The sequence below is a fragment of the Loxodonta africana genome, chromosome 18, assembly GCF_030014295.1.
Source record: "Loxodonta africana isolate mLoxAfr1 chromosome 18, mLoxAfr1.hap2, whole genome shotgun sequence".
In the NCBI taxonomy this organism is placed as follows: Eukaryota; Metazoa; Chordata; class Mammalia; order Proboscidea; family Elephantidae; genus Loxodonta; species Loxodonta africana.
Window position 1 is genome coordinate 60,247,154 of NC_087359.1, and position 13,366 is coordinate 60,260,519.

General features: G+C 53.0%; 1 protein-coding gene across 1 annotated transcript in view; it reads right to left on the reverse strand.

The window, feature by feature from the left end:
• The window catches only part of SEZ6 (seizure related 6 homolog), a 51,232-nt gene that overhangs the window by 32,958 nt on the left and 4,908 nt on the right, over positions 1-13,366 (reverse strand). The window contains exons 6-8 of the mRNA XM_064270335.1: positions 11,082-11,173; positions 10,722-10,847; positions 8,017-8,147 (exon numbers count right to left, since the gene is read on the reverse strand). Of these exons, the coding sequence (XP_064126405.1) occupies positions 8,017-8,147; positions 10,722-10,847; positions 11,082-11,173 (349 nt within the window). The remainder of the gene's footprint in view (positions 1-8,016; positions 8,148-10,721; positions 10,848-11,081; positions 11,174-13,366) is intronic.

Below are 13,366 nucleotides of genomic sequence, written 5' to 3' on the forward strand. Positions count from 1 at the left end.
TGTTCTGAGGGACCCCAGCTAGAGGGTAGCAGGGCCATGTAGAGCCTCTGAGGCCTGAGGCAGTTCTAGAGGCTTCTGATTCTATGCTTTACTGAAATAATTACCCTCACAGTGCCCCAGTATACAAAGTAGGTTTGTTGCTGTTTGGCTCCTTGTATTGACAGGGGAGCAACATAACCCCCAAACACAGATGGGGAAGCTGAGGCCCACAGCTGGGAGGTAGCTTTTCCAAGGTCACCCAGAAGATATGGCAGAACCAGAAGGAGTCCTCAGTCTCCTGCCTCCTGTGGCCTGGGGCCAGACTCTCGGGATGGAAACAGCTGCCATTCACTTTCCCAGTGCTCGGTTTGTGCCAAACGTGACTTAATACGTATTCTCTCATCCCCTCCTCGGTCCAGGGAGGTTTGGGTCATTAACCCCAGAGATAAAGACACTGAGGCCCAGAATGGTTAAGTAACTTGCCCAAGGTCACACAGCTAGTGAGTGCCAGAGCCTGGACTAGAACTCCGAGCTGGGTAACTCCACAGCTCAGCTCTGTCCACTGCACCCACTGCCCCTCCACTGTAGCTACTCATCTCTGACCATCACTACCTTAGGGTTTCATGCTGGGAGCCCTGCAGCTCGGGGCCATGGGGAAAGAGGCCCTGGAGAGGCAGTTGTGGGGGTAGGCACACAGAGATACACTCAAAAGAACCTTCTTGTTGCCAGACAGGTGCTCTCCCCCTCTGCTCCTGCTCACATGGCTCCTCCCTCCCAAAGTGCCTTTTCCCTCCTTTGACTCTTCAAATCCTCTCCATCCTTTAAGGCCCAGCTCTTATCCCTATCCCCTCCTCTAGGGAGCCATCCTGCCTGCTTCCTCTGACCTGGGGTACTTCCTATTGGGGCCCTCAGCACCTGAATGTTGAGCCTCCAATACAAAGCCTGTGGGCAGGGATCCAGCATTAAGCACCTCTCTCCCCACATCTCTGCCCACAAATATTGGCCCCTGGTGCTAGACAGTGAAGGGTGGACTCAGGGCACACAGTTTCCAAGTCAGCAGTCTGCCTGCCTGTATACTCAGAAGACTCTCTGCTCCCTGAAGCCCCTGGCCCTTGGCCAGCAGGGGTGGGCAGGGGTGGGTTCTACAGCGAGAAGATGGGCAGCCAGCCCTTGGCAGTGCCCCAGCACAGCCCCAGCTGGCAATTGATGGAGAGAGGCTGCCGACATAAGCTGGTGGGTCCCCCAGCCCAGCTCCTCTATCTTCCCCTGCCACTGACCATCCCTCACCACACACTCTCACCACCCTGTTTTTCCTGATCAGCCCCTGAAAGCCTAGTCAAATCTGCACTGCAGACCTGAGTGGGGTCACCTCTTCTTGGCCATGTCCCACGCTCCAAATCTGAGCCCTTGTGAGCATCTCATTCCTCCCTCATTTACCCAGGAGGAAGCTGCGTCTGCAGGAGGAAAGGATTTTCGTAGGATCACACAGCAAACCTGGGGCAGAACTAGGACTCAGCATTGTCAGCGGCTCGAAGGGCATCTGGCCCTATCGCTCTTTGCAGTGAGCCCTCTGATGCCTCTGTCTGTCTACCACCTGTGGGCATACCTTCAGGGACAGTGCCTCCAGAGCTGCCAGGGTCAGCTACCTCGCCAGCCATCCTGGGTGGGGGTGGTGGGTAACTCTGGGTTTTGGCACCTCCAGAGTCGGGGTCTTCTTGACAGATGAGTGGAAGTATGGGTAGAAAAGTCAGACCACCCCATCCTGGTCCTGTCCTTAGCTTGATGGATCCCTCTGCACATGTCCCTTCCCCAACCTGAGCCTCCACTTGCCCAACGGAGAAAGTATTTAAGCTTTACATTCCAGGAGCCTGTGAGCCACAGAGGACTCTGTGAATGAGAATATTGAACTCTACCATCTGGCAGCATTCTAAGTGTTTTATCTGAATTAACTCACACATTCCCCACAATAGGTCCCTGGATGGCGCAAATGGTTTGCACGGGGCTACTAACTGAAGGGTTGACAGTTCAAATCCACCCAGCGGTGCTGGGGAAGAAAGGCCTGGTGATCTACTTCCATAAGGTTAAAAAAAAAAGATTACAGCCATTGAAAACCCTGTGGCATGCAGTTCTACTCTGACACATGGCATTACCATGAGTTAGAATCAACTTGAAGGCAATGGGTTTGGTTTTTTGGTTTACTCCCCACAATAACTTCTGAGGTAGGAATTTTTATTATCCTATATGAGGAAACCGGATGCAGTGAAATGCAGTTACCCAGGTCACCAGCATAGATGTGTCGGAACTAAGATTCAGACTCAGGCTGTCTAGCCCTGGAGCAGTGCTGTCCAATAGAACTTTTTACAGGGATGGAAATGTTTTACATGTGCATGTCCACACACAGCAGCCAGTAGCCACACGTGGCTACTGAGCACTTGGAATGGCTAGTGAGACTGAGAAGATGAATTTTTAATTTTATATTAATTAATTTAAACTTAAATAGCCACATGTGGTTCAAAAAAAAAATGTTGATGAGTTGGTTCTGACTCAAAGAGACCCTATAGGCCAAAGTAGAACTGCCCCATAGTGTTTCCAAGGAGCGGCTGATAGGTTCGAACTGCTGTTTGGTAGCAGTTGAGCTCTTAACCACTGAGCCACCAGGGCTCCAAAATCATTCTACTGGGAGTGGGGTTAGTGACACATAACACTACAGCTCCAGAGACTGATCTCTTGACTTCCCTTCTAAGGAGGGAAGAAGGAGCCCTGGTGGTAAGCACTCAGCTGTTAACTAAAAGGTTGGCAGTTCGAATCCATCAGCTGCCCCCCAGGAGAAAGATCTAACAGTCTGCTTCTGTAATGATTACAGCCTTGAAATTTCTATGAGGCAGTTCTAACCTGTCCTATAAAAAAAAACCAAACCCAGTGCTGTCGAGTGGATTCCAACTCATAGTGACCATATAGGACAGAGTAGAACTGCCCCACAGAGTTCCCAGTGAGCGCCTGGTGGTTTTGAACTGCAGCCATAGCACTTAACCACTATGCCACCAGGGTTTCCAGGAAGTAGAACTGCCCTATAGGGTTTCTAATGAGTGGCTGGTGGATTTGAGCTGCCGACCTTTTGGTTAACAGCTGGAGCTCTTAACTACTAAGCTACCACGCCTCCCTGTCCTGTAGAATCGCTATGAATTGGAATCAACTCGATAGCAAAGGTTTTTTTTTTGTTGTTGTTTGTTTGTTTTTTAAGGAGGAAAGAGGAGTCCTTGGATAGTACAAACAGTTAACATGCTTGGCTGCCAACCGGAAGGTTGGAGGTTTGAATCTACCCAGAGGTGCCTTGGAGAAAAGGCCTGGAGATCTAATTCTGAAAAATCAGTTGTTGAAAACCCTGTGGAGCACAGTTCTACGCTGACACATGTGGGATTGCCCTGAGTTGAAGTTGACTTGTGGGTAACTGGTTTAAGGAGGGAAGAACCTAGGCTGGTGGTTCCTGGAAGAGTTAAAATGGGTGACAGTGTCTGCTCCCCTCCTTTGGGGCCTGGGAAAACTGGGGTTTCCACTCTTTGCACGTGGAACCCTGGTGGAGCAGTAGTTGAAGTGCTCAACTGTTAACCAAAAGGTTGGCAGTTCGAACCCACCAACTGTTCCTTGGGAGAAGGATGTGGCAGCCTGCTTTCCTAAAGATTTCGTATAGGCCAGTTCTACTCTGGGGTTCGGGCTGGCTAAGTAAGAGAGGAGGCCCTGGACTTGTTTGGGTTTTCCACAAAGGCTTCAGGAAAGCTGGACCTATTAGCCATTCAGTCCTTCAGTGAGGGTTAGTTAGAGTTTTCTTCCCTACCTTGGCCCAGCACTGGTGTTCTGAGGGGTGGGAGTTTGATGGGTAATTTTGGGAAATGGGGCAGAGCCAGCTCAGGAGGACTTTGGATGGGTGGAGGACAGCCACAGGCACTTGGCCTCATGTGATTTGGCCCAGGATGGGGCCAGGCTGTGTGAATGGTCCATGGGAATGCCTGGCAGTGCCCTGTTGACTTGCCCCTGCCATATTATCCGGTCAGGAGCACAGAGTGCAGGCTGGCCACTGCCTCAGGGCTATGGAGGGCAGCCTCAGAGCAGCTGCCTGGCCTTGGGGGCAGGAGGACACTCACACTTATCAAACACCCTGTGAGCCAGGCATGACCTAACAGAGGGCTGTCGTCCCACAGCGGCCACCCTCAGAATAGCTAGGAATCGCTATTCTATACTTTACAAAGAAACAGAGGCTGAGAGGCAAAGTAAATCATCCCAGTTCATGCAGAAGGCAAGTGGCAAATAAGACGTTTGAACTGGATCTGTCTGTTCCATAGCCTGGGCTCAAAATTTCTACCACTTTGGGGCATCTGGGGTCTTAAATGCCAGCAAGCGCCCATCTAAGATGCAATAATTGGTCTCAACCCACCTGGAGCAAGGGAGAATGAGGAAAACCAAAGATACAAGGTAAATACGAGCCCAAGAGACAGAAAGGGCCACATAAACCAGAGGCTTCACCAGCCTGAGACCAGAAGAACTAGATGGTGCCCGGCTCCAACCGATAACAGCCCTGACGTGGAACACAACAGAGAATCCATGATGGAGCAGGAGAACAGTGGGATGCAGATCTCAAATTCTTGCAAAAAGACCAGACTTAATGGTCTGACTGAGACTGGAGGGACTCCAGAGATCATAGCCCCTGGACCCTCTGTTAGCCCAAGACTGGAACCATTCCCAAAGCCAACTCTGCAGGCAGGAATTGGACTGGACTGTAAGACAGAAATTGATACTGGTGAGGAGTGAGCTTCTTGGCTCAAGTAGACACATGAGCCTATGTGGGCAGCTCCTGCCTGGAGGCGAGATGAGAAGGCAGAGGGGGACAGGAGCTGGTTGAACGGACAAGGGGAACACAGAGTGGAGAGGAGGAATGTGCTGTCATATTAGGGGGAGAACAACTAGGAGTACATAGTGAGGTGTGTATAAGTTTTTGTATGAGAGACAGATTTGAATTGTAAACTTTGACTTAAAACACAATAAAGAAAATTGTCTTTTTGGTAAAAAAAAAAATTCTACCACATTGGGTTTCTGCTTTGTGTGAGCATGTTTGTGTGTGCGTGTGTGGGTGTATGTGCATTTGTGTGTGTGTGTGTGTGCGCACGTGCATGTGTGGGTATGTGTGTGTGTGCGTGTGTGTGCACACACACACGTGTATGTGCAGGTCTAGACACATGCATGAGGCCAAGTTCTGGCCACCCCCAGAACCTGGCTTCACACAGTCCTCAAGTCCAGAGAAGCCCAAGCTCCCAGAGGAAGGGCTGTGCTTCTCACTGGGATGGCTGTTGTGCCCCCTTCTTAGACCTCGCCTGACCCTTCCCAAGGGCATCTGGCCTTACAGCCCCTTGGGCTAGGAGACGGGGGTGGCTTCTTGGGCTATGGCTGGGCAGGGCTCTCTTCTTCCCACTGACCCCCTCCCCTGAGGCTGTGACCAGGGGCCCAGGGTAGAGGGAGCTCCCAGCTAACAGCCACATTCTCCGCTTTCCAATTTAAAATCTAATACGGTCTCACCACTGCAGAGCTGGGGGCTGGAGAGGTGATTAATGAGGCCTCTGCTACGGCGTCACCTGCTGCGTTCTACACCTTCCTCTGCAGCCCTGTGTTCCCCCTCTTGCTGGCCTGCTGGCCTTGAAGATCTGGGGTCTTGGCCCTGCCCTCCCACTGTTTCTGGGCAGGACAGGTGGGCTGGGGGCTTGGAGTAGGGTTTAGGGGAATGGAAGGGGCTAGCTTTGGAGGTGGAGGCAGTGCAGTTGACCTCAGCCCCTGGGGCAAGCTGGCGGGGTCAGGCGGAGCAGTGGGGGCCACCTTTGGCATCACCCCCACCAATCTGGTAACTAATCAGCCTACTGTACCCCTACCCTGATTATGCCAGCTCCAGTAGTGTGGTCAGGACAGGGGTCTAGATAGGGGTGGAGGTGCGGTGCTAGACCTCCTTCCTTCCCTACCTGGAGGGAATTCTGTCCATCTTTTTTGCTACCCTCAGGCCCCACAGTCCCTTCTGCCTGCTGTGTAAGGCAGGAGGTGGAGGAGCAAGGGAGCTATCTGCTGGTCCTGAGGTAGAAGTGTGCAGTGGGTGGCCAGAGGGTAGAGGCCTGAGCTGGGTGTTCAGGTCAGCCCTCCCCCCAGTGCCAGCTGCTTACCACCACCTTATCAGCAGCAGAGACCGTAATTCTCTGAATGGAAAACCTTGGAAATGTCAGCCGGGACTGCATTCTCCCTGGAGCCAGCAGGAGGTCCAGCGCAGCCCAGCCCAGCCCAATGGTGGAATCAGTGGACTGGACTTGTTCTAGGGAGGAACAGCCACCCTTCCATCCTCTGCTCCCCAGCCTGGCTCCAGACACTCTTCAAGGACAGCCAGTGAGCCCAGCAAGACAGTGCCATAGGTGCCAGGGCTCAAGAGCAGGTACTTTCTTGTGCCCCAGCCCAGCATCTCTGGGCTGCTGCTCCTTCCTAGTTCTTACCCCAAGATTCAAAAGCCAACACCATTGAGGCTGCTCCCAGGGGCTATGTCCACCTCTGAGATGAACTAACAGCCCAGGGACCCCAAGATTCTGCGGCCTTTGGTCAGGTGAAGGGGCTTGTTCTGGGTGCCAGGGCCAAAGTCACCTTCCTGCCTTTGTGACCTTTTGCCCTGTGGCTGCCTCTTGTCAGCTGTGCCTGGGAAGAAATGGATTAGGGAAGCTGGGCTGGGGGTGGAGGGGTCCTTAACCCAGACCCCTGGGCTGCCCTGACCCTTAATGCTGAGGTGGGCTCTGGTCGCCCCTCCCATGGAGGTCATTGGGGTGTCTATTCTTAGGTGAAAGCTGAGGAGCTTTTGAGGCCTTGTCAGGGCCCTGACTCCAGCATAGTAGATAGAGTTCAGCCACTTACAAGCTGTGTGACCTTGGGTTTGTCCTGCCCTCTCTGGGCCTGTTTGGCTTTCCAATACTTAGTTTGTGGATTTTTAGAAAGTCTTTGGGTGGGTGGGGCAACGACATGGCCTTTTTATTACTGATGCGCAATGCCTGGTGGGCAGGGGTAAAGGTAGGGGCGGGGGCTGGCAGGATGAGGGCACAGGCAGGCACTAGACCCCAGGCTCCTCATCTCCATCTTTTGGCTAATATTTTCCGAGCATTGGAAGGTCGGGCTGTGTGGGTGTTTGTATGAGAGGGTACGAGTGTGTATGTGTGCATGTGTGTGTGTGTGTATACTTGGTGGGGGTGACGGGTGGAGGTGTGAGGAGAAGAGGGAAATGTAATTGTGAGCACCTACTGTATGACAGGCTCTGCGCAGGGCCTTCACTTACACCATCTGATTCACCCTTTCAATCCTACAGATAGAGGCTCAGAGAGCTGATGTGACCCGTGGGAGGAGGCCTAGCTAAACCCAGGAGGCAGACCTGGAGCCATGTCTGCCCTGCCAAGCCTAGGAGACAGACATAAGGACAGACACAGAAACAATACAGCCCTGAAAGCAAGGGCAGCCTGAGCCCAGCAGGCAGGCACACCCTCTGAGGGGCCTGGGCTGCCTCCCCACTTCGTCCCTCTGTTAAAGCCCCTCGCACTGTCTACCCTACCCTCTCCTAGCTATTGCTAGGAGTTTCCAGGGCAGCTGGACCAGTGGTGGGGTGAGACCTAGGGTCCCCAAGAGCTCTAATGGTGGCTTTTTGGCCAAGCTGAGCCTCAGGAGGGGCCTGAAACCTTTCCAGGAAGTGCAAGAGCAGATGCAGACGTCCTTGGGTGTGCAGCCTCATCCAGGTGTGGCTTCCTCCCCCTTTCCTGACACTTTGAGTCCCTCCTTGCTCCTTTCAGCTTCCAGGGGGGCTGGGGGAGACCCAGGAGCTTCAGCTTTACTTTCAAATGGCCTGGGGAGGAGTCCCTGGAGCCTTGGGCACTGCCAGATGCTGGGGGCTTGGTGCTGGTGGGGGGAGGGCAGTCAGGGACCTTCTCCCAGGCCTAGGCAAGTGGGATGGAGCCTAACCTGCCTTGAACCTGAGCCCTGTACCTGTGGAATAGCCCAGGCTTTTCTTGCCTCCGTGGTCTTGTGGGGCTGAAGGGAAGCGGCTTCTCTTGCCCAGCACCCCAGCCTGTGAGGCTCCCCGGGCTTGGCCTGTTCCCTCCACTTCCCTGGCAAGCCTGAGTGGGGGAGGGGAGGGGTGCAGAGCTGCTAAAAATAGCAGCAGCAGCTCCAGCTAGAGTCTCCTTGAGGGGTCAGTGGAGCCCAAGATTGGGGAGGAAGAGAGTGGAGGGGCTTTGGGGTGGGGGAAAGACCAGCCTGAGCTGGGATCTGCTGAGCCTACCCCTAGGGCCATAGCCCCTGGGATGCAGAGACAGAGGCTTCCGAGGACAGAAGGGCAGAGATCTGCAGTGACTTATGGACACAGACACCCAGGGGTAGGTGGACAAGCCAGACAGAGATGCACACAGACATGGCAACCTGTACATTTGCGGCTCCTTCCTCCTCAGACCCTCGGGAACACTGGATGGACCCAGCTGTTCAGCCCCTAAGCCCTTAGGTCTCTCCCTTGCCCCAATCTCACCTTGATCTCCAGCGACCACTGAAGGCTGGGTATGTGGACACCTTGAATTGAAGAGGGCTAAGGCCTGCCCCCTCCATGTTCCTCTGCTTGAGGCCCAGGACAAGAGAGGGCCAGGGGGCAGGAGAGAGGCAGGACCAGGAATGCGGGCACAGCAGGGACCAGATTCAAGGCACCACCCAGTCAACTGGGGCCTCAGTAACACTGCCTTGCCCCCATCCCTTGCCCCCAATCTGAGCAAAATCTATTTCTGAGCTGAGGCTGGAAGGCAGAGAGGAAGACAGGAGGGAGCTGGCAGGACCAGTAGGGCAGGAGAAAGGCCTGGAGATGGCAGAACTGAGTGTGCCCTGGGGGAGGGGAAGGGAGTCTGGCTGAGGAACTGCATGCATATGTCATATTTGTCCTATCTTCTCATCTACCTTCTTTGCCCTCAAAAGAAGGTGACCCCATCTCCCCCAATTCCTCTGACCAGCCAGAAAATAGGGCCTCATGACAGGAGGAGGCCTGCCAGGTGCTGGACCTGATGGTTGTAAATGATCTAAGACAATGCCCATCAGAGTATCAAGCAGCGGAGGCTGTGAAGCACCCTGAACCCCAATCTTTAACCCTCTGCACTGTCAATCTCACCTCCCTGGGCCAGCTGGTATCCCCACCCCTCTCCTGCCACAGCAGCCCAGCCCTGGGCTCCTCTAGCTTCTGACGGAGCCCCTCAGTGACTACCTGACCAATCAACCCCTCTGAGTGCTGGGTAGCTCTGGCTGTCAAGAACTCTTTCCTCACGTGGGAGTTCTGGCTTCTTCCCAGTCACCACGCCCTCTGATTTCCTTTGATTCTAACGCTGTTCCACGGAAGAGGTGAGATAGGCACCATGAATTTCTGAGGAAACCGAGGCACAGGGAGGTGACACGATTTGCTCAAGGTCACTCAGCCAACAAGAGCCCTGGGGTCCTGGCTCCCTGGCCAGTGCTCCTGTGGTCCAGTTCTTCCTTTGGGGCTGCCTCCTCCTTTCTGAGAACAAACTGCTTCCCTCACACAGCCTGATACATCCCCTGGAAGGCTCTGGGACTCCCTGGGCACCCGCTGGCTGGTGGGAGGGACCCAGGCCAGTCAGTCAGCAGGTGGCTGCTTGGGGGACAAAGAAGTTGATGCTCAGCTGCTGGCCTTGGAGGGAGGGAGAAACTATGGGCGTGTGTGTGTGTGTGTGTGTGTGTGTGTGTGTGTGTGTGTAGGGATCTGTTGGGAGGGGGAGGGGCAAGGTCTGGTTCTGTGCCTTTAACAAGGACCCCGCCTGCTAACACGGATAAAACGATAAAACGGCATGCAAATGAACATCTGGGGGAGGGTGTACTCAGTGGTTCAGGCCCTTTTCACAGGGGCCTGCAGTTCTGCCCTCCCAGCCCAATGATCAGCTGGAGGGAGGGTGCTGAGCCTGGAGACAGAAGCCTTTGGGGAGGAGAGGGATGAGGGACTGAGGGCAGAGGCTGGGGTTGATGCCAGGGTGTCAGCGTTCCTGTTGGGCTGCTGAAGACAGCACTGGGACCCACTGCATGAGTGCGGCACATAAGGGGTCCTTGCATCTGCTCTGCTGTATTGGGTGCTAGAGGGAAACCCAGACCCAGTAGAGAGGAAAAGAGTTGTGATGGAGGAGGACACCCGGACACTTTTCGGGCTCTCGAAGACTCAAAAGGTAAACTCTTTTGCTACAGATGGGAAACTGAGGCCCAGAGCAGTCCTTGGCCAGAGTGTCGAATCATATAGCTGCTATTTGGCATCTCATTTAATTAAAACCAGAGAGTCCTTGGTCTAGCTAGGAAGGCAGTCACAGCTGAGGCTATTAAGAAGGCAGCTTCCCCTCCAAACTCAGTTCCTTAAGGGCAGAGATGATGTTGTATTCCTTCCTAGCAAGACACTTGGGATGTTGAATGGAGAATGGATGGGTGGATGAAGGATGGACAGGCTGAGTTCCTAATGGTGATAGAGAGCACCGCTGGTGTTTAGAGGACAGAGGGTGTCCTTTGGGCTGGGTGATCAGGAAAGGAGGCGATGGGAGAACTGAAATAAGCAGAAGGACCCAGGATGGCATTCCAGGTAAGGAAAAATGGCTGAGCAGAAATGTAGAGGTTGGACCAAACAAGGCATGCACAGGGTCTAGGATTCACCCTAGCATCCTCACCTGGTCTCCCCATTGTCCTCCTTGTCATGCCTACTCAGTCCCTGCTCATCTCCTGGCAGAGCTGCTTGTTCCTGCTGGGCCCAGCCAGGACCTCCCACTCCTGCCCCTTCCTGCCAGCCAGCCTGCCTGCAAGCAAGCTGCAGACTCTGCAGCCAGAGACCTGGATTGTTGTTGGAGAAGCAGCAGGTTTGTTTGCTCCAGAGCCCGCTGAGAAATCTCGACAATCAATGGCCAGCAACACTCTGCTGGCGGCTGTGGCATCGATCCTCCCCTCCTAGGGCTGAGCTGGCAGGTAGGCAGGTGGAGGGAAGCCCACCCCTGCCCAGGAGCTGAGATGCAGGCAAGCCTGAGCCTTCCCACCTGGGGGCTGAACGCTGGTAGGGGCTGGGGAGCGGCATGGGGCAGCCCAGGATGCCAGAGCAGGAGTGACTGTCTTTCTCATTCACCAAGGCCTCCAGAGGTTGGGAAAGTGGGAGTCACCCAAAGTCACCAACCTCTGGGCTAAGACTCCAGCAAGGACAGTTCACCTGAATCCCAGCCACTAAGCACTGAGCAAGATCAAAGGTCCCTAGCATTTGACTGAGGATAGATATCAGGCAGGTAAGCAACTATCATCACTGGAAATGGGTGCTAGAGGAAATTTAGAGGCATTTCTGTCTTGAGACTGGCTGACAACATGAACTTGAACTTGGCCTATAGAATGCAGATAACTTCTATTTCATAGAGGTGATATGAGGACTAAACAAGCTAATGTATATAACGCACTTAGTACAGTATCTGGTACACAGTTAAAAAAAAAACAAAAACTAAACCCGTCACTGTCAAGTTGATTCCAACTCATAATGACCCTATAGAACAGAGTAGAACTGCCCTATAGGGTTTCCAAGGATCAGCTGGTGGATTCAAACAGCCATCCTTTTGGTTAGCAGCCGAGCTTTTTAACCACTACACCACCAGGGCTCCGGTACCTAGTTGGTACCTAATAAATATTTACTATTATTGTTGCTGGAAACCCTGGTGGCATAGTGGTTAAGTGCTATCTATGGCTGCTAACCCAAAGGCTGGCAGTTCAAATCCACCAGGCACTCCTTGGAAACTTTATGGGGCAGTTCTACCCTGTCCTATAGGGTCGCTATGAGTTGGAATCGACTCGTTGGCAATGGGTTTGGGTTTTTTTTTTTTTTTGTTTATTACTGTTGCTGTTATTATTATTACTTGGATAGTGATACTGTCCTGGGTTCTGATCTTCCTGTACTGAAGCTCTGCCCCAGGCTGGAGTAGACTTTCTATTTCTGAGTGTAAAAGCCACAGTGAGTGATTTAATCTCTCTGAAACTCAGTTTCCCCACATGTAAAGTGGGGATAATTAGTCTCTTGTGAAAATCTTGACATGTGAATCCCCTGGGAGTCCTAGGGCAGGCATCACACTTCAGTATATATTTCAGGAATGAATGAATGAATGGTGGCAGATGGATGTACCCCAGGGCTTGCTCTTTAGGACCTGTGAAAAGTTTGTGAACCTGAACCGTGATGGTTCTGAAAGATTCCCAGGTCACCACCTCTCCATTCAAGGGCATACCATGCTCAGAATTGTTCCCAACATTCCAGGTTGTTCCTTCCAAGCTGGACCAGGGCTAGTCCAAAGCTGAGGTGAGGGGCCTATGAAGGCAGAAGAAATGGGGTTACCCCCTCTTTACCCCAGTCCTTAAGTTCATACATGACATCTCAGCCAGCAGAGGTGTCGGGTGGGTGTTTAGTGTGGGTGCTGTGAGAAGGAGTCAGGAAGCCTGGGCTCCAAGCTTAACTCTGCCGCTGTCTTCCTGCGCAACTCTCATGAATTTATTCAACACGTATTTAATGTCTACACGTGCTAGGCTCTGTGCCACTGGGACACAAGCAGTGGTGGCACTGTGGGGTGGCTGAGGAGGAGCTTTAGTCCTCTCAGAACGGCCAGCAGCAACCCACCCCCAAGCCACCTCCAGCTGACGGCATGACAGCTTAATATGTGGAAGGGAAAAACGAAGTAAAGGCTATAATTTACAGTTGGGATAATTGGCCAACCGTTAGGACGAGAGGAAAATCCTAACATACAATCTGTGTAAAAATAGCGTGCTTTCTACCCAAATGCACCTTCAAGATGCCATGAGCCTTCCTCCCTATTCCAACCAGCCAGCTAACCCTCGACTTCTCCCGAATTAGGTATAGGGGGTGAGGAAGACAGACTTTGTACCCTCCTTTCTGAGTTCAGCCTTGTTGCTGGGGAGAAGCTTCAAGCAACCAGGTGCTGATGACCCAACGAGATGGGTACCCTGATGCAGGAAGTCAGGACATGGTGGAGTACAGAGGAGTGCCCTGATTCAGATCAGGAGAGGCTTCCCCTGTGAAGCCACGTAGTAAATGCCCCATAAATACATGCTGAAGAACTGCATGAATTGTCAGCTAAGCCAAAACCTGAAGCATGAGATGGAGAGAGCCAGGTGAGCTCAGAACGGGGAAGAATTTCAGGCAGAGGGAATGGCAAAAGCCCACAGGCTGTTGAGAATGTGGTTGGTTTGGGGAACTGAAGCTGAAACTCTCAGCCTGGCTGGGTAAGTTGGCTTCCTGAACCTGCTGCTTCCCTGCTGGAATTGCAGATTCAGGTCTGGA